Here is a 20,820-nt window from a genome sequence, read left to right on the forward strand (position 1 = left end):
GCTTGGTTCCTCACAGAGAGCAATCAGAATCAGAATCAGCTTTAATGGTCAAGTATGTTTACACATATAAGGAATTTGTCTCCTGTCTTTCATTGCTTACTTACATACTTACATAAGACAGACATACAGTAAACACAAGATTACAAAAACCAAACAATGAAGTGCAATATGTTCAGTGGACACTCAAGCCAAAGGACAATAGTGCAAAGATGCTGGTTATTATATATATATATATATATATATATATATATATATATATATATATATATATATATGTGTGTATATATATATATATATGAGGTACCGTGGATATTGGTGATAACAGGTTTATTGCACAAGTATTGTCTTTGACACTGTGTGACTACTTTAAGTATTCATCAGAGTGACGGCCTGTGGAAGGAAACTGTTTATGTGTCTGGTTGTTTTGGGCGTACAGTGCTCTGTAGCGCCAGCCAGAGGGGAGGAGTTTCAATAGGTTGTGACCAGGGTGAGATGAGCAAGATAGGATATGTGAAAAAACACATTTCATTGTTCTTCTCCAAATGAGAAATGAAGCTTCATTTTATTTTTCGGGTTCCTTTCCAGTGTGAGCAGGTAGTTGGTTCTCCAAGTTTGCATTTTAAGGTAATATTGGACTCTTCCTTCATCTGGCCCTCAGCATTTTTAATGGGAAGAACCATTTTTCTTTGCCTGTTCTGGCAATATGTATCGGTCAAGAAATAGATGAGAATACTGTCTGAAAATCCGCTTGGGGTCATTTTTCACTTCGTTCTTAATGTGTAGACGCAGGGGAGATGTTCCAATCTATATCTTCAATCAACTGAAGTGCCATGGAGATGGATTGCGTAGTCAAGGATACCATCTTAGCTGGGATTCTCTACCTCCGCTGTAATACCTCTCCAGCATCATTCATTTCTGCCTCTTTTCTTAAGGTGGCATGCTGTAGTTCTTAGCAGGGACAACGTGAAGAATAAATACTCCCTGTAAGGAAGCGAAGACACAGATCAGGGATACTGTGCGTGTCATTGTGTAGGTATTCATGCCAGTGTGGCGAAAAGCTCTTGGGAGGCCCAGCTGTAGTTTATTATTGAAATTTCTGTAAGATTACCCTCTTCAATAATTTGCAGCAGCATTTAATTATGCTCCCTTAGAGAAGCCTAAGCCTCCACTGTTTATTTGGCGGGACATGAATGTATAATGTAACTGGATCAGGAGGCGGGCCTTGGCTGCACCAGCATGCAGTGACGTGGCACACCCATGTCGGTCCTCCCCAAGCTCATCGCAAACGAGAGCTTTTCAATCCGTTCACTATACTCCACCATGAATGGCTTGGAAGTGTCTTCTAAGGGTTCCAGCCCAAAGCTGCTCAGGGAGATGTGGGCTGGTGATGACACTCTTAAAACCTGGAAATCCATGAGATAGTGGCATAAAAACACAGTGATGTAATCAAACCGAGATGGGGAGATTCTGCAGGCGAGTAATGGGCAAAATCAAACACACATTCAGCTTGAATGAGCACAGAAACCCGTCATCCTTGTCGATTAAAGGATTTCTTCCGCTATAGAGGAGCTCATCTGTGTCAGAACATCTGGTCCACCCTCAGCACACCCAAAACAAATCTGTCTTCAGTCTAGGTTCTTACAGACACTTATATTCCATCACAATTACTAGTTTGTGTTGCAAGCACAAGGTTCTGAAGCAGGCCATTCTGAGCTTCAGCCATTACCAGAGCTGGAAGCCTACTAAGATAGCTCATTGTATGCATGGGTTTCCAGTGCTGCAGCAGATGTCTTCCAGCAAGAGAATGACAGCTTCTGTCTAATTCATGAACACCCCACTTCCTAACCCAACCAAGCTCCTTAATCATTTTAAAGTAAAATACTGGTAAATTTTTAGTTAAAATTAGTCTTTCATATGCGCAAGTTGAGTAAAAATCCACAGCCAGCCATTAGCTGGCATCTCTGTCTCTCTTCTGTATGTCGATAGCACTGAATCCTAAGCCTCACATGCCTGACATTTCAGGCTCCATGATCGTGTGATGTCATTCTCTCAGTGGCTGTATTGCAAAACAAGAGATTAGCAGATCAGGGGATAAAAGGACTCTGATTGTGGTGGAGTTCCTGCCCTTCTATCATAGTTGTGCATTTTTCATCCCTCTCACACATTCCTTGTGACATCACAGCAATGCTTTCATTTTAATGGAATGTAGTGTTTGTTTCCCATTCTGTAACTGAAATATTTCTGCCATTCAAATCCTTTTTCGACGCCTTGTGTCATATTTCCATGTCTATGGTACTTATTTGAAGAAATTGCATGAATTTATGAGCCCGACACATCATTCACTTGTGGTTTTTATACCTGAATCTTTAGTAGAGTATAAAGTGAGCAAATACTTGTAAGTTATACTTGTATGGGAAGCCTTTATAGGCAAAAATAAATCTCTAAGCTCTTTGGGAACCTTAAACTAAAAATGGTCAATGCATCATCCATTTTACAACTGGTTACGCAGTATGGGCCAATGTGGTGAAGAAGTGCTGTATACACAATTCAGGTGAGATCTACAGTCTTGCCACAATTTCCTTAGATTTACAGATATATTGGCCAAGTATCTTTTCTTTTGCTTAATTACAGTGAAATGGTGTAAACCTAGAGGTTTTCGTGTTTCATATGTGCCGCTTGTATCAACTAATCTCCTACCATCAGCTTAGAAATGCTTAACACTTCGCCTGCAAGTAGGTCTTTAAAGTGAAGCTTCACATCATCAAACACTTCCCAGAAGCCTGAATAAATCATCCGTTTCATTTAAGGTCAGAAGCCTTACTTGCATGTCCAAAGAAATGCACCAAATGGGACGTCTCCCTTATGGTTTAGCATGTACTGCACCAGTTCGGATTTGTAGCTCCAATATCTCCACCCGTAACAGAAACCAGGCTAATTTGTCTGTACGTCATAATCTTTGTGAATTAGCGCAACATTTGCTTCTTTGCTATCTACGGAGTCCACCTTCAGCAGATAGCTAATGGTCCAGAAATGTGAAATATTTTGGAGAATATTGTTTAAGAGCAGATAAGATCTGTAGTCTTATGACTTTCAGATAAAACAGGCAGCTGACTAGTGTCCCCTGCAGTGAGCACCAGTGCAAAAACGTCCAGGAAATTGCTTTAAAATCTCATTATCATCTTCCAGTACCTAATCTGCTTCGTCTGACAGCCAAGCAAATTCTCATTATTGAATTCTCATTTACAATACTGAGAAAATGCTTTGCACATAAGACGGCCTTTTTGCCTTGTGATGGATGCACATGCCATGCAGGGTGTCCCTGGGCTTGTGCCCTGAGCTTTCTGGGACAGACTGCAAGCTCACCCAGACCCAGTACTGGGTAATTGGTTGGAAAAAGAATGATTGAATTTTCCACCTGTAGCTTGCAATACTGTATTGTAATGGACCTTTATTGCCTGTATGACTGTAAAGTAATCTAATTTTCCCTCTAAAATACCCACTAAAATTAAATCCCTCTTTAGTCTTTTTATGTTAAGCATTAGGTTTCAGAATCAGAAGCTTTACTTAAGAACATAAGAAATTTACAAACGAGAGGAGGCAATTCGGCCCATCAAGCTTGTTTCAGGAGAACTTTAACTAATAGCTCAGAGTTGCTGAAATCTTATCTAGCTCTGATTTAAAGGAACGCAGGGTTTTAGCTTGCGCTACACTAACACTGTAACTACATGCTGTGTAAAGTGTTTTCTCAAATTCAGTTTAAAATGTTCTCCCGCTAATTTCCACCTATGGCCACGTGTTCTAGTATTTAAACTAATATCGAAGTAGCCATTTGGCTGAACAGCATCCAGACCTATTAGAATCTAATATACTTGGATCATGTCCCCCAATGCATGGAAATGCTCATCTGATACCATGGGTTTACCCTTCAATCCGGGAGGTTTGGTGCCAAATCAGATATTGATGGATGATCTCCTGCTGCGTTCACTGACGCCTCTGTAATCTCAGACTTTTTCAGTAGCCCAGGAGACTCATGCATTTATAAGTAATATGACGAAAGGGTGGCATGTGCATGAATCATTTTTGACAATATTTTCATGATATTCAGCACTGGATTATTTTCAGCATGCCAAGGTATGACACGATACACCTTCCTTAATTGCGTCTTATTGACATCTGTGATGATGAGCACAAGGTGTCCGATCTCCAGAAGTTTGTGTTGTAATGTAAGGTAGATAGTCAAGCCTGCGTTTTAAATCAGCTGCTTTCCTGTAGTTCTTTCGGAAGACCCTTTGCACCTTCTGTTCTTCGATAAGGTGGGAGACATCAGAGTCGACTCCAGAAAAAGGAGGGCAGGTAACTGTGATAAAATCCTTTGAAGTTATTAAGGCAGAGGCTGTGGATCACAGACCTCATTCAGCTTTACTTGCAGTCACTGGCAGTCTGAAATCCCTTTTAGGCACTCGATCAGTTGCTGGCATTAGCTCCTTGTATCATCATTTCTCCATCTTCACTGAATCATTGAACTGGCTTCTGGACCCAGGCTGGCTTTTCCTGTCAACACTATCTTGGGAGCTGACATCTGTACGAGATTCCCGGGCAGCCTCAGCTGAGCCCACACCATCAGGAAGAACGGGACCTCGATTCTGAGGTCCAGATGAATGAATGAAAGTTGCATTTATACTCTTTTCAAGGCACCCAAAGCACTTCACAGAAGCAATGAGGAACCACTTCAGCCACTATCACTGTGTAGCACCCATCTGGATGATACAAGGCAGCAATTCTGCACAAGTATGCTCACTACACACCAGCTAAGGTGGTGAAGGGGTAGAAGAGAATTCACCAATTAGATACAGGGGACGAGTAGGAGGCCAGATTTTGATAAGGCCACAGTGGGCAATGTTAGCCAGGGCATCAGGGTACCACCCCCTACTCTTTCAAAGGAAACCCAGGGATCTTTTATGACCTCAGAGAGTCAGGACCTCAGTTTAATGTCTTATACGAAGGAGGGCGCCATTTTACAGCACAGTGCCCTCATCATGGCACTGGGACATTGGGATCCACACAGACTACAGGATGGACTAACCTGCTGGACAGATCAACACCTCTTCCAGCAGCAACGCAGGGTTCCTAGTTGGTCTCCCTGCTTAGCTTCAGGTGGATTACCTGCTGTGAACTACAGGAGGTATGGCTGCTGACAGATCTCCAAACCCTGCCTCCTGTGATGGAGAGAATGTGCCCAGCCTGCAGAGAAATGGGCGTCCCAGTACCCTCACCTTACCCACAGTTCATGACCAGACATAGACGCGGATTTGCCGTAATGCCAATGACCTCCCTCCCGCTCCACCACCACCGACCCGCACAGCGCTCGTCAAACCACAGCCACCAAACCAACCCGCCCGTCGCTCTCAAATCACTCCCTCTTACCGTCACTTATGAACACGATCCTGAGAAAATTCACTAGGACACTGAAATGATTCTTAGTTCAGGCTCTAGAGAACAGAACCAGCAGTTCAACAGTTTGTAGAAGACTAGAGTGATACCCTAGGGGGGTCTGAACAACTGAGCTTTGGGCAGCTCCACTAATGAATAGAGGCAGTGTTGCTGGTGAGTGAGAGTGTGCGTGTGTGTGTTGGGGGGGGGGGGGGGGTAGCTGGCTGCGTCACTGAATGGGTTTACCGGCAATGAACAAAAAGGAAAGAAGGGAAACCATGACAGCCATCAAAAATATAACTAAACAAATGCAATTTTAATGTAAGCTTATTTTGCCCCCCCCCAAAAAAGCAAAGCATGATAAGTCAAAACAAGGTCAAGGAGTCTCAGTACAAATCGTCAGGTTTCTCAATAAATACAAACACTCTCAAATCTTTAGATAAATACCATTAATATTAGTTTTAGAATATTCCAAGCGTTGTTTACATTTATTTTATGGTTTTGACTTTCTGTTAAATAAATCAGAAACGCAATAAGATATCTTGAGCACTTAAGCAAAGTTAATGCTTTAGCCATTATATAAAAATAGAACAATGCAAAATGTACAAAAAAAATTTGTGCACGCACGCACACACACACGGACACACACACACAAGCTGAAAACATAATGTAGTAAACAGAAACATCTGGGCAGTTCTACATATAAAATGACTGGAAAGATTGTCACTGTGATACAGTAGCACTTTGCAGTGTAATATCCAGGATATACAGAAAACACTGAAATGTCATTTTTAATATTTTCAGATGGACTTCCAGGGATTCATTCTGGGGGGAAAACTTTATTTATCATCTACTGAGGACCAACAGAATTGATCCCATTTTCAATGTTAGGTACTTTTCACACTCTGGTTTTTCAAATTACAGTTTAAACTGTGTAAAATAATCAATAAGATTAGTGCAACCAAGAATGTCAGAAGCCCTCAACTGACAGGGTGCAGCTATACATTTAATCTCCATCAGTCACATCAAATAAGGCACAGTGTCTTTCTCAAAATCCATTCATTGGAAAGAAATGCTTGGCCTCACCTCTTTTCTGTGAATTCACAAATGTAATATTACACTAAAAGCCCATATGTTCATTCATTTTTTCAGCCAATAGTGAATGTGCTGGAAAGAATGTATTGCTGATACCATAATGCCAACAGCCCAGTTGTATAAAGTTGCTTTTGCCATCTTATGGCGCTTCTCAGGACAGGGTACAAACAAGCAGGCGTACCGCAACCACTCAACATCCTGTGAGCTTAATCAGCACCTTCCAGAACTCCAGCACTCACTCACAGTGTTAATAAAGAGCTAATGTCAGCTAAGCATTTTGCCACCCCACTAATGCATAAAACAGGCAAAAACTTACAGCATCTTACTGTACCAAGGATGCTAAAAGGAAGAGTTCAGTTACACTTTCTAGGGATCTCGAGAGGACACTTAAACCAATGTTTCCCAACCCCGGTCCTCGGGAACCCCCACAGAGCTCACAGAAATGTGGACTGTCTGGTACGAAGCTGGGAGCTAGCGAAAACGTGCACCGGCTGGGGATCCGAGGACCGTACTGGGAGTCACTGACTTAAAACGATTAACTGTGGTGCAGCGTTCTGCACAGGTTGATGATATAATAATGATAATGATCTTCCTTTTATTTAATCATCACCCGGGTCCACAATTTTCATGAAAACATGTCTATTTATAACACAGTATTTCTAATATAACAAACATTTTTCCCCAGAATTTACAAAGACATTACTCACAAACTCACTAGACACGATTACAAAACATTTCAAGTTCAGTCAGTGCTATTTCCATGGGTCCCTGTACAAGGTTAAAAACACATTCAGAAATGTAATTGCAAGAAAAATACTGCATAATCCAAAAGAATAATCAAATGTGAATGACACTTCTGCTACACCACACCTATGAACTGCTAGACCATGTTTATGAATAGTGGCTTTAGCGGCGCTCCCTGAACATGGCGAAAAAGGCAGCACACTTCAGAAACCCCATTCAAAACACTGTGTAGCAAATCCATGCTGCCATGGAGAGCTGGGCTCAGACGCCATTAAGGTTCACAGTGCTGCGTCACTCAGAGCCTCTTCAGGCTCCTCTGCCGTTGACTGCTGGAGTGGGGCAGTCTCAGCTTTCACTGCATGTTGCGTAGTTGATGGGTCAATGTGGTTCCTTCTAATTTACACACTTTGCAGCAGCGACGCAAGCATTGCTTTTTAAAATTAGTTGACAATTGTCAAATATTTACAGACATATGAACAATTTAAGGATTTCAGTTTCTTCTCCAGGAACATCCATACAGACCAGTTCTGATAATGACCACCAGACAAAAATAGTTGAGCAGTGAATTCTGTGACACTTTACTTAAGGGGGCACAAATAATACAGTATTATACTCTCACAAATGTATTAACCACAAACCAAGTCTTAGTTACATAATGAATGATCTGTTTGTTCATCATTATTGAATCGTGACATCTTTTAGAATAGAAGTTTTATTGTCACTATATTAAATACATGTTAAACCTCTGTGAACTACTGAAGGAACAAGTAACGAATAACAAAAAGTTCAATACTGATTTCATGTTCATATGACATTTTTTATATCAAGTAACGATATTTGTTAACAATTTGTACTTCAGTAGTAACCAAGTCACTACTAAGTATTAGTGCCCCCTCAAAGTAAAGTGTTACCCTGAATTCTTACCGGTCTACTACTGGACTACTTGTAAATGCCCCATGGTGTCACTCACGGCACACACAGGTTAGAGCAGCTACAGACTAGAGATTGTGTAAACAGTAAAGTGAGGACAGCACGTGGTTCGAGACTCATTTGCCCGTGTGCAGTCTTTATAGTACCTGTCTGACAGCTAACAGAATAAACCTGAGAAGATGTGCTTCACAGAGGCCATCTGGATCTTCTGGCTGGTGGCCCCCTCTTCTACCTCAGGTACTGCTCCTCGGACTGGCTGCTTTGGTCCTCCCCTTCTAGGTCGTCCAGCTCAGGGAGGTCCCCCCAAAGCAGTAGGTTCAGTCCTGGAGAAACACCCAAATTATATCGCAAACCTTCAATACATATTAGTTACATGTTTGAACCTGGTGTAATTTATTCTTATATTTGCAATGAGAGGGCGGGGGGGGGTGGTTGGTTTGTAGCTCAGCATGGTAGGATGCTGGTCTTGTGATGGGAAGATCATTCTTGGATCCCTTTAGCAATACCCTTAACCTCCAACAGCTCAATAGACTGACTAACCCTGGTTTCTTTCAAAACAAGCGAGTCACTTTGGATAAAAGTATCTGCTACATTAATGTAAAGTAATCACTAATAAATGTGTCTTTAGAACTAGCAAGACTCACAGGTGGCCAGCAAATATTGTGTCATAGATCAACTCAGGACTTAATGTTAACTGTGTAATGAACTGAACCACAACAGTGATTAAATGAGCACAGTACTGTTGTTTCCCCTTTATCACTGGCCCTAATCTTCTGTTTCTATTGTAATGCAAACCTGTTTCTCTCAAGCCCTCCGGAATGATCACAAAAAGCATAATGACATTGTGCTGGCTGAGGCAAAGCCATCGTAACTGTCAAAACTCCAAAGCTTTGTGATCCTGCCCATCAAGATACATGTGCTTTCAGGTACACAAAGAAAAGGTCAAGACAATACAAGTACGAGTTAATAGGACATGCTGGATTAGCACGTCAAGCAGCAAAAGTTTCATTGTTTATTTGCCCGTTTTCCATTTGCACACTGCCTACCACGAATACAGCATATAATCCTATTTGCACTGTCTCTGAATAGTATTTTTAACCATAGCCTTTTATTATTCTATTTAGGTTTAATTTTTAGCCTACTAAGTTACCTTTTATACTTAATTTAACGTAATTTATCTATACTTTGTCTATACTTTTTTGCAGTCTCAGGAGCCAGCCAGATCTTCATTTCACTACAAGTTACACCAGTATAACTGTGCATGTGACATGTGTGGACGTGCACATCTTCTGCAACACAGAGCACTTCTGAACTGATTCCAGATGAGTATCTGCCCACCCTAGATTCACAATGTCTTTGACGTCTTCAGTCAAATACGGCAGGTACAACTATAATCTAGGTGGGAAGGATTTATATAGTTCATATTTTTTTATAATTTGGAGTAACTCATAGAACCAGTTTAATGAATATTTATTTGGAGATTTCACAAACGTTTATGGCCCTAGGAAAGCTACTTATTGCAACCAGACCTCTCCATCTCTGCCTCTGTTCTGTTTATGATGACCAAACTGGACAGAAGGCGTGTGATGCCCGATGCCAAGCAACACCAACACGACCACATACAGCTCCTTCCTAAAAAGTCAGCTGAACTGTTTATGGAACAACGTTTAAAGTAACATCTAAATGGGTCCATATAGTTCTCTCCCTCTGAGAGAAGGGGGAGACGAGGTGTGGATCTGAAAGGCAGGCATCCCTCCTCATGTGTCTGGCCCTAATGCCAAAAATATGCCCCTGCATTTCATTCTAAATTATGTGATTGTTTTCCATCATAGATAAGCATCTAAAAATGTTGGCATGCACCTATAAAAGGATACATTCTCTAAGTAAACAGCCCAAGTGGAAAACAGGATCAAGGCACAGAATTGTTTTACAGAATGGTAGGATTAGGGTTGCCATGTACATATATAAGGATGAATTCTCTTAACAAACAAGCCATGGCTGACAGAATGGCAGAGCGGCAGGGATTCCCCCTGCATCAGGGAAATCCTCACCCGAGGCGTCCAGCCTGTTGATTGGTACGACTGAAATACTGTTGAACATCCAGAAATGACCGTTGTTACAGGAGTGCAGGCAGGGTGTGCACGGCGCCACCACGTGATAGCCGACAACGTTGCCACTGATGCAGAGAGGAGACAGAGGCACAGGGTCAGCAAGCATTCAGGGCACCAGCACACCAGCAAGGGGGGGGAACCAGGGGAGAAAATGAAGGGGACCATCACACTCTCAAATAATCAATCAATCAATCAAACAAACAAACAGACCAATTAATGAATGTAAAAAATGTATGTATGTTTGAATGAATGAATGAATGAACTGAAAGAACAATTGAGAGAACGAATGAATAAATGAAAGGATGCTCGAAATGAACGGTTTCACGTCCCCCCACACCAAAATAGGACATGTTTAAGTCAAAAATACATAACTAGAATATGGTTTCAGCCTCCAGTTTCCCAAATAATACACGAGTGGCTAAAAAAAGCCTTGTAAGCCAATAACAATGCAATCGATACTTGGCTGTCCCGGCAGACTTTATGAGTCAGACATTTAGAGGATATTAAACTATAGCATTTTGCTAGAACCTGAAAAACAAGAACAAACGTAACAATATAGCTGCCTGACAGTTTATGACACTGGTCTAGCTTAACAATCTAGTCACAGATTAATCTTCATTTATTAACATTTTTAAACAATACATTGAATATGTTTACAGGGCCGGCAGTGTGGCTCGAGCAGGTTAATGAGGTCATGCCTCTCAGAGTTTGAATGAATCAATGGCCCAGCACTGTGTATGTGGAGTCTGCATGTTCCCTACGTATTTCTGGTTCCAAAAAATGTGCAATTCAAGTGGACCGGTGTCTGTAAGCTGCCTATGGCGTGAGATTGCGTGTCCTCTGCCCTGGGCACTGGACTTCACTGGGAAAGGCTCCAGGCTCACAGTGACCTTTTGCCAGCTAAGCGGATAGGGAAAAATACATGGATTGAATTATGCAGTGTATTAAAAGATGTGCATTTGGTTTCTGCAGCTGACGTCCGTAGGGTAATGCAATAAGATATTTATTACTTACCACTTCAGACAGGCCACGTCTCTCAGTTTGCATTTACAGGTTTTTGTGGAATAGCAGACTGAGACAAAATCCACTGTTCTGCAGAGTAGGATTGAGACATTGTCACCAGCAAAACAAAATAATGCATTGAACACACTTTTTTCTATCCATGATTTTCACAAAGTACCATATGTATTAATTTCTACACTAATAGCTGCAACAGTGTTCTTGTTAACTAATAAAGAAAATCTGATGTCTAATCTGATCGCGTATTTGCACCTGCTCATAAAATGCATACAAAAATGCACCGTAAAAAAATAAACTAAATTAGTTTCCCTGTAATGGGGTAAATCCTGATATTTAAATACAACAGAAAAATCACACTCTATCTGACGGAAAATTGCCACTGGCTACGTGACCTGTCCGAGTTATCTAATTAATCTAAGTGATCTGATTGATAATTCGGTAGAGACTTACCTGTTAGGCGGTATATCAGTCGAAAAAAGTTCAACCTCTGTATCGGCTAAGAGCACAGCTTTCATCCCCCTCGTACAAAGTACACTATCGCAGTATGTACAATTCAGCTGCGTAACACATTTATTTTTAAAATAAGGTGTAGACATGGCGTTAATTTTTCCCCACCAATTACACCGAAATGCTGATGCAAGCAAGAAAACTTCAGAATACCATAGAAATATTCCTGGACAATTAGGCACCAGCTTTCCAGTAAGGTACCCTTCGCAAATAAGCTAGTTAACGGAAAGACACGTTACTTGGGAAGCGCGCTTATTTGTATGACAGACGTGATTAAATGCCCTATTTTATCTTGAAAGCTACCAGAAAAGACAAAACCTAGTAACCTGCCATTATGCTGGAGATAGAGCTAACTTCTGTGCAGAATATAACTTATAACATTAGCTAGCTAGCAGCACGGGTCGTTTACGGTGCTGTAGAACACCAGGCAGCTGTTGTTAAAGGTCTCTACAAACGCTCATAATGTTTAAAGGACGCTTCTGATAGAGCGGCGAGCTCGTTTCTGTATTTGTTTACACCTTCCTACTTAGAGCCGACAGCGGTGGGCCGGAACTTCCTGAAAGATTTTCAAAATGTGTCATCCTTCCTTTGGATTGGATAGCTGAAAACGTAACCAACCTGCTATTGGATCACATAAATTACTTAGACGAATGTGATTGGCAGATGTTAGAACTGCCAAGGACAGAGAAGCTCGCTATTGGCTGAACTATAACCAGCTTTCGGAATTTAACAAATTGGTAGCGGTTATGGTCTGATCCGTTTTGTTCATTGGTCGCAATATAACATCGCAGGAAAAAATCAATCAAATCACTTTTTATTATAAACGAACACCACTTAAACAACATTTCTAAAGTTATTTGACGACTATATTTATGATTTTAACACTGTAGAATAGTTACTTTAACAAAATTCAAGCAAATAATACTAGGTCCCGCCTCTTTTACCACTGGTAGGCATTTTAATTGGTCGACTTCATGGTAAGCACTAGGAAACGGTCCTTAAAAAAATGCTTATTCTGATTCGTTATCTTTGATGCCATTCTTAATAATATAGCCCAATGAAAAAACTAGAGAAATACTCCGCTTTCTTATCCATGCGAAGGGGCGGGCTTATTCTTTCAGACTTTGGAGAAATGTTCGAAAGTTGGAAGCGATGTGGTTGACGGGAAAAGCCCTTTTCCGAGATTAACAGAACCCAAATGGAACGTAGTATTCGAGGTAAGTTTTAAATAAATGATTCTGTTTTTACTGTGCAGGGGTAGTCTTGATCCATTGCGTTATGCGTACTGTAGGAAAAAAGTCTTATTTATTAAAACCGTTTGGCGAGAAAGTTTCAAAATGAGCTATATTTAAGCTATTTGCCGATAATTAATGTTATATTTGAAATACTATTTCCAAGGGTCAGCCTTACCTTTCTTCAGGGTTCAGAGTATTGGTGCGCTTTAGTTATGCGCTTTAGCCATTATCTCCTGTGTCGAAAATCTAATGTATGGTCTATGTGAGTGTTGGTTAGAGACCAGCTTTTAAATAAACAGCGATTACGCAAATTCATAGGTAAAAAGCTAGCTCATAGCAATACAAGCAATATAGCTAAACGTGTAACTGAATGGGAATGCTGATGCACGATGTAGTAGTGTGATGCGTACTCTTTATCTACACTTCCAATTGTTCTTGAAGATATTAAGTGTTAATATCACGTACCACTTTAGGTGAACGGGCTACAGTAACGCTCCAGAACATACTGGGCATGTTTAAAGTTATGACAGTATTGGTTGCTTTCTTATGTTAATAGTCAAAACGTATCTATTTGAAGAAACCGGCCAGTAAATTTTCCGTAATTCTAACTTTATTGTTCAGAGGAGGGTGGGGAAAGTACCCCCTTCCTAAAGAAATTCTGACGGTGTGACCACAGGGGTCCAAAATATAACTGCGGTAATCGTTATTCATTTCGCCTTCGGACGAGCATGTGATTTTGATTACAAAGATATTCACACGGTGCAGATCAAAAGTAATGTGTGTACTTGCATCATAAATCCTAATTATGCGCAACTGTCAGCCTCGGGGTTGCGGCGTGTATCCATATCTCTGCATTATCACACAAACCTATCCTTGTCTTCATTTCAGGGGGAAGTCAACCACTGCATGACACGCTGCTCGCCCTGCTATGAATGCTCGCAATAAGAACAAACTTTCTGGATACGACAGTCGGCTTGTTTTTGGTGCATGGGAATGAGCCTGCTATTTTTTTCTTTACTACCGTGATCAGGGACGTTTATATAAATATAAAAAAATCTCACGGAAGAGCACTGCTGGCTGAAGTCTCATAATGCGGACGGCTTGAACATCAACAGGAAACAATAACAAGTACGACGCTGGTTGGGTTTATCGGCAGTTTATTCGCGGACCTCTCGCTTTCTCCGGTCGAATCACCACGATTACGTTTATTTTATTGGCGAATATTGTTACTGCCTCGCCGTTCAATTTAGGCTTCTGAAATCAAATAGAGATGACGTCTCCAGCAAAATTTCGAAAAGACAAGGAAATAATAGCTGAGTATGAAACGCAAGTAAAAGGTAAGTGATGTCTTAGTATCATCTCCTTATGATTTTCACTATGGCTACTTCTCGCATATTTATTAACTACCTGTGCGTGCATGTAAAACAATCAATATATTTGTGTACAAAATATATGCACATGGGGAAACATAAACCTGGATTGATCATATCAGCGCATTTCTTTATTTTAAAGTTGAAGATTATTTAAAGGAAAATGCGGATGTATTGTATTATTTGACATTAAAGAAATCTGACCATTTGTTCTTGGTTAAGCAGATCAGATCAGTGGTTGGTGTGCATGCCAATAGCATGGTCTAGCAATATCGAAAGTCTGTTTAACGGTCGATTCTGCAGATCTTGGGTATATAAAATATTATACATTACAGACTGTCCTGCGTTTTATCAACATACTCTAATTACTTATGTAATTCCTACGCGTATCTGTTAAAATAGCACTGGGCGTTTTCGCCCCCGTTTCGTCCACAGTGCATGCAGCTGTGGTGCAGTTTGCATTGATATTTTTTAACACCCCCCTTATTTGGCGTGGCTGCCCACCGGACGCACACTGATCAGCAAACATGTTGGTCCGAACGGACGCCGGCGGCTCACGTGCGCCGAAAAGCAGTCGCACGAAGCGTTGCCTTGCGCGCCGCCCGAGGACGCGCGCAGTCTTGGGAAGTCCATGCTCCCCTTTTCCGTCGGAAAAGGGCGGGGTGTTTGCTCCTATTAACTGTTCTCGTCTTCCCCCGTCCCTGTCACAAGCTGGGTATTTTAATACGACGTTTTAGATAATAGTGTAGGTAAGGTTAGCTTTGCTGCGTAAACCTGGGTATTTTGGTGGGTGTGGGGGGAGGGGTGGCAAGGCGAGCGGCCAGTATTCCCGTTTCCTCCCCGGGAAACGTTTGCGTTTGAGGAAGCGTTTGTAACAATAACCTCCTTTTTCCTGCGCGCAGATGTGCTCGCGCTGGCTGGCTGCACGTTCCTGCCTGCTTATACGCGAGTCTCCTCTGCACATAAACACCGAGATGCTTTTAAACGACGTTCACACGATAACATAACGTGCCCTAGCCGTGTATGTCCTGAATCTACTGTATATCCAAATCTCGGATACCGGAATGTACCCTTTTTACACTTTCCGTGTTAATCACCTTCAAAAGCAAAGGCACTACAAAAAGCGAATTCGATTTCTGCCTCTTATAGATGCATGATTATTCCGTTTTTTTCCCAATCTCATAACAAAGCAAGCACCACGAAACGGATTGTACATCTTGTACTGTTGCCGAGTAGATTCATGCGGTTTTCCTAAATAAACACACGTTGCCGTTCCTAAGAATCTAACTTGATTTGTACAGATGTGGTCCACAAAGAGCCTGGCGAATGAGGTCAAACGTTTTTAGGTCATTGTCAGATTCTCAGTTTGATTTTAAATTCTGCCCTTGCATAGTGTGATATCATTGAAAGCAAAGCCTTGCACCATAAAGGTGATCCAGCATAGAGTTGGCATGAGGGTAAAAGGGGAGATTGGGATGGGGCAACACTGGTTGAACATAAGATGTCAGATTGGGTCAATCTGGGTTTGTATGGCAAGGTTTTTCTATTGCTCTGTAGCCTCTCCTGTTGTGTTGGCATGTTCCGAGTCCTTAGTACTGCAGCATAGCTTGAGTTCTGTATGTGTCGCTTAAATGTGCATGTGAGGCCCAGGAGTCACATCCCCCCCCTTGGGGACTCCCTTCATGTCCCTGGCAGCAGAGACCATGTGAGGAGTGCGAGGGGACGAGGAAGTGCGAAAGGAGCGGCGAATGCTGGGCACAGGTTCCAGCATGTTTGAGTAGACGTTTCGCTCCATTCAAAATTCATTGACTTTATTTATCAGTGAGGGGTTGGTGTAGCTGGCTGGGCACATAGAAATGTAATGTTAAATTTATTATTATCCATGATAGATGAGATGGCGAAACAAGTATCTTCAAATATCATAGTTCAGTGGTGCCTCAATTAGACTCCTTTGTGCAGGTCAGGATGCTCTTGGCTTATACCTTGGACTCTCATCTGATTTGCCAAAGCAAACCTAATGTAATATGACATAAGCTATACTGTGCAGCGCCCTAAACATATTTTCTGTGGTATTTTTCTGGCTTAAAGCATGCAAACACACTTCATTGAATTAGTGACATTTTCATGGTGGTGTGTGACAGCTTGCAGAGTAACAGGGATTGTGGAGATTGTGCTGGTGAGATTCGGGTGCAGCCATACTCGGTGTGTGCTGGCAATGAAAGCGCTGAATTGTAATACAATGGTGCGAGTCCTAGCAGCCATTGCTGAGTTCTAGGCTTTTACTGCTCTCTGGATCTTAGCAGGGGATCTCCTTGGTGCTCACAAAAATAAAAACAACACAATGATTCTGTGATTGGGTTTAGAGATATCTGACCATTCAATCGTAATCTGGGTGATCCGAACAGAGTTTTGCATGAGACTTGAATCTGCAGCCTGCGGGCGAAGCTTGTGATATTTCCGAAGAAAGCCCTTGGGAGCTATCAGATATTAACCAAACAATTCTCCAGTAGTTTGTGTCATGTCTCCAGATTCTGACGAGCGACCTGCGGAATTGTATTTCATTGCCATCCTCTTCTGTCAGGGAAAGTGAAGGTTTGCCTTCCCTTGGCTCCACTGCGTATGCAGCGTGTTGCGAGCAGAATGCCGCCTCCCCCAGACATGGAAACCTCCTGTTCACCCCGGACTCATGTTGTCAGATGGAGTCAGCGGCTGCATAGCCAGGGGATGTTTCTGCCTTGATGTAATGATTGCGCATGGCTGTGCATTCCTTGGTCCTCAGTAGCCTGACATGAAAGCCAGTGAAGTGAATATTGTCAAGAAGTTCAGGGATGTGCGCACTGATAAGCGGCCAGACATTGCGGTAATATGCTGATATGCTGCGATCAAATGGCAGTCATGATACTTCGGAGTCCGCCTTTTGCCTGAGTGTTCTCTGGAAAAGAAATTGCAGATGTCTGATTGAATTGCAATTCTTGCAAGTATGATGTTTAATACAGGGTATATAATAGTGTGAGATATTGGAGGGGGAACAACATTTGACTGTGCAGTATTTTCTTTGTTGCATTTTGGATAAATTTCTGCTTATGTAAGGTTTGGTAGAACATAGCCCTTGTTGCAGAGAACCTAAAACTTATTATTACATTTACATAAACTGTAAAGGTTCAAAGGTTTATTTTATTGTTGCACACAATGCAGTTATTTTAGTAACTTCCAAAGCCTACATTATCAGAAATGCAAACAAATGTATACAATATACAGAAGCATAGAAAACTGAACAGTATATCCAGGTAGTGGAACTGTTAAAGAAATGGGGACAAGCTATGTAAACCATAACACAACTTGCAGGAGTGACAGCTGGCATTTTATCAAAGGTTATTGCACATGTTTGCATATGTCAAAATGAATGGTCATTATCAGTAAATCCTAATAAGGTGGCATTGTAGGAGATCCCCCCCCCCCCCCCCCCCCCAGGCATAGCAGAGATCAGCTTCACAGCAAGTCACACTCTAGGCACAGAAAATTAGAAATGGCCAATGTAAATTAAAGTTTAAAGTGCTGCCTGAAGAACCAGCTTTGCTGCTTTAGAGAAACGGGGAATATCTGTTCTGGGCAGCAGTGAATCTCAGTTAAGTGATAAGAAGGTGAAATGCTGAAACCGCACATTGTTACCTAAAGGGAACCTCTGGTATCAGGTTATGTGTCTAGTGAAACTCGCGAAGTTACTTCAAAAGTGAGTACCGTAGCTGGTTTCGTGCCTCTGAGGGATGGACAACCAAGGTACCTGTTTGCCAGCAAATTGTGGGGTCACAAGCTGTTTGGTTGGAGTGATTCATGCGGTCCTACACTTGAACACACCCAGAGCTTAGCAAGCAGGCAAGATTGTTACAGAATTTTCATGAGCTCATTTCCTAAGACCGTAGCCTTCTCAAACCTGTCACTTTGTTGTTGTGTTTGGTCTGCTTATGTAATTTTCATTAATTTATAACCTCGATGGGGCTCCTGCTCTACCTGACAAACTGGAGGTTGTATCAAGCTTTCCCGTTGTGTGGTTGTATGTTAATGTTTTTCATGAATTTAGCTCTGGAATAGGATCAATAACTTAATGGGAACAGATTCTAGTTGTTTCATATGAATATCTAACACCTAATTGGATTGGTACGAATGGGTCATTTAGCATTGATCGGATATCGACGATAAATCGTAAGTGGCGTAAAATCGAAATCCCTGTAATTATGCGACACGGCTCAAGGCAGCGCCCCCGTGTTCCATCAGCGTAGCTAGCCCTGGTGTTTTTGTTTCACCGGATGAACGGACAGCAGCTGTAAATGGTCTGACGCCTCTTCCCACCTCACCCTCGTTGGTAATGCTGCAAACGTTCATTTCGTCATGGCTGCTCACGTACGCAGGGCTCATCCAGGCCTTTCCACTGTTTCCGGTCAGTAGCTAAAGTCTATTGGGTTATCAAGTGTCCCGTGTGTTTACCTGGATCTCCCATTTCGTCTGTTTTTTTTTTTTTTTTCCTCATGCCGGCGTGCATGTGTCTATACTGTTGAGAGCCTAATTTTAATGATTTGTCGTACTGAGAGGAAGCTAACAATGTCCACATGCCCCAGGCTCCCATTTCCTGGTGGGTCAGCTGGTTTCCTTGGAAGGAACCTTAAGACAGCCACAGTTTATATCCCCCAGCTGCATATTCATTTTAATAGGGGGGGGAAATCATTTTTGCAGTGTCACATCCAGGAGGTTTTTGTTTTTTCCCCACAGGGACATAAATGCTAGCAAGGCCCACAAATGGCTGTGTCCCCATGGTAGTAATGAGCACGCAGCAATTAGCAGGGTCCAGCATTGATCGGGCAGTGCACCACTCAATTTACAACTTAATGACCAGGTGGGATTATCATGCAGTGGAAAATGGCGGCCTTCTCACACGCAAGGGCCAGAAAAATCACTCGGAAAGGATGTTTGCTTTGCCGTAGAAGGGGAGAACCCAGAGCGGTGGAAGAACGTGTTCCAAGCTTTGAACTTCCTGCCACAAGTATGGCTCTGATCTCTCAGACTGCAGGGCGGTACTGAAAGGTCTGCCGTTCAAATATTTTGATTTTTCTTATGGACTCTTCCGGATTCAGTCCTCTGCTTTGTTTCTACCAGTTGGAAGACTGTTGCAATTGCATTAGTCACCCATCTTGGTGGTAAACTCCAATGAGTCCAGTCCAGCACACAGGTCCAGTACCACAGGGAGGGTCAGTGAATGGCATTAGGATCATAGCTTGAGATATGGGGCTTGGTGCTACTCTGATGTGAGTATCTGGTCCATAGGGAGTTGCTCCTTCTCCTCAGAATGCTTCTTCCTGCATGGACATAATAATTTGAAGCAGAAGTGAAATCCAGCCTCGTTAGCTCTCAGCAAATGAACCGTCTGCTCATCTCCCTGCTGCAGCCATTTTTAAAGACCTGCTCTTTTGTGGAGGGGCTGAGCAGAGGCCTGGGGGGTCCTTTTTGGAGAGTCCAGAAGCCCCATGGCGGGTCTGCTCTGAAGTTGTGCCTGGATGTTCTTGCTCTAAGCCTGTTGACCTCGGGGATGTGGAGCTAGTTGTGAGATTAGAGAAGGGGCCCCTGCCTTCCCGGACTGTGATTGTTACCGTTGGATACCTAGGGGTTTGTAGTACGACCCCTTCGCTCCAAGTCAGTCTTGGGTGATGGACGATGAGGCATCTCTGCTTGGTTTTGTGATGCTCAGCCTCTGGATTCTCTTATCATCCATCGTTTTTTCCTTTGTTTTATTTAGCGTCAGTGAGCCGCAGATCGGCTGCTGCTAAACCACCCTTCCATCTTCCAGCTGCTTGTTCTCATCAGGGTTACTGGGCCGCTGTTGCTCTTGTATAAAAACCAAATATCGCTTTAGCTTAATCAGCAGGTCTCGCTTCCCTTTTCTGTGTTTGTGGCACTCCTGTCTCTCTTCTGCTTTGTCTAACACTTTTTTTTTCCCTCTACTTGTTTGTGGTGTCTTAACAGAATGTGGTTGGCACGTTCAGTGGGTAAAACGGTGGCTTTATGAATTCTGCAGAAGGAAAAGTGTTACCCTATTCGGAGAGCAGAGTTGGCTTACTGATTTGGGCGACATAGGCAGCCGCCTAGGGCCCCCTTTTCTGAGCGGGTGCCGACTTTTCGGGTCCGTTTCTCTTGTTCCCAGATGGTGCACACGGTGCTGTACATGCTCCTTGCGCTGTGGAGGGGGGGGGGTTGCCAGGAATGATGCTTGTCTAGGGCTCCACGTGAGCTTTGACTGGCACTGTCAGGGAAGTGCAGTGAGTCAGATGGATGACTGATGTTGATGATGGGGTGGTGTTTTATTTGCACGCATGTACAGCAGATGCTTCA

The 20,820-nt window shown here is 42.5% G+C and overlaps 2 protein-coding genes across 7 annotated transcripts in view; one reads left to right on the forward strand and one right to left on the reverse strand.

The window, feature by feature from the left end:
- Positions 1-561: 561 nt before the first annotated feature.
- Positions 562-12,388, reverse strand: LOC111854427 (protein FAM72A). Of its 3 annotated transcripts, XR_002840673.2 has the most exons (6): positions 11,781-12,388; positions 11,325-11,402; positions 10,251-10,375; positions 8,346-8,522; positions 860-981; positions 577-695 (listed from the first exon to the last, which is right to left on the reverse strand). XR_002840673.2 is itself a non-coding variant. In XM_023832359.2 (4 exons), exons 1-4 carry the CDS (start codon positions 11,924-11,926, stop codon positions 8,428-8,430), a joined length of 444 nt encoding a protein of 147 aa, XP_023688127.1. In that variant the 5' UTR covers positions 11,927-12,388; the 3' UTR covers positions 5,721-8,427. The 3 variants fall into 3 exon arrangements, 1 of the variants encoding a protein (XP_023688127.1); XR_002840672.2 differs by having other exon boundaries at positions 562-981; XM_023832359.2 differs by lacking the exons at positions 577-695; positions 860-981 and having other exon boundaries at positions 5,721-8,522.
- Positions 12,389-12,938: 550 nt separating this feature from the next.
- srgap2 (SLIT-ROBO Rho GTPase activating protein 2) overlaps positions 12,939-20,820 on the forward strand; it is a 79,743-nt gene continuing 71,861 nt past the window's right edge. For 3 of the 4 annotated variants that reach the window (XM_023832373.2, XM_023832374.2, XM_023832375.2), the window contains exons 1-2: positions 12,939-13,054; positions 13,961-14,409. In XM_023832373.2, the coding sequence (XP_023688141.1) occupies positions 14,343-14,409 (67 nt within the window). In that variant the 5' untranslated portion in view covers positions 12,939-13,054; positions 13,961-14,342. The remainder of the gene's footprint in view (positions 13,055-13,960; positions 14,410-20,820) is intronic. The other variant, XM_072715641.1, reaches the window with a different exon arrangement.

The sequence above is a fragment of the Paramormyrops kingsleyae genome, chromosome 8 (genome assembly GCF_048594095.1).
Source record: "Paramormyrops kingsleyae isolate MSU_618 chromosome 8, PKINGS_0.4, whole genome shotgun sequence".
Classification (NCBI taxonomy): Eukaryota; Metazoa; Chordata; class Actinopteri; order Osteoglossiformes; family Mormyridae; genus Paramormyrops; species Paramormyrops kingsleyae.

Coding starts and splice junctions, on each gene's coding strand:
- LOC111854427 (XM_023832359.2), bottom strand. CDS start 11,926: ATGTCTACACCTTATTTTAAAAATAAATGTGTTACGCAGCTGAATTGT. Junction 10,376..11,324: donor GACGTGGCCTGTCTGAAGTG/GTAAGTAATAAA, acceptor TCTCTGCATCAG/TGGCAACGTTGTCGGCTATC. Junction 8,523..10,250: donor CAACAGGCTGGACGCCTCGG/GTGAGGATTTCC, acceptor GTGTTTCTCCAG/GACTGAACCTACTGCTTTGG.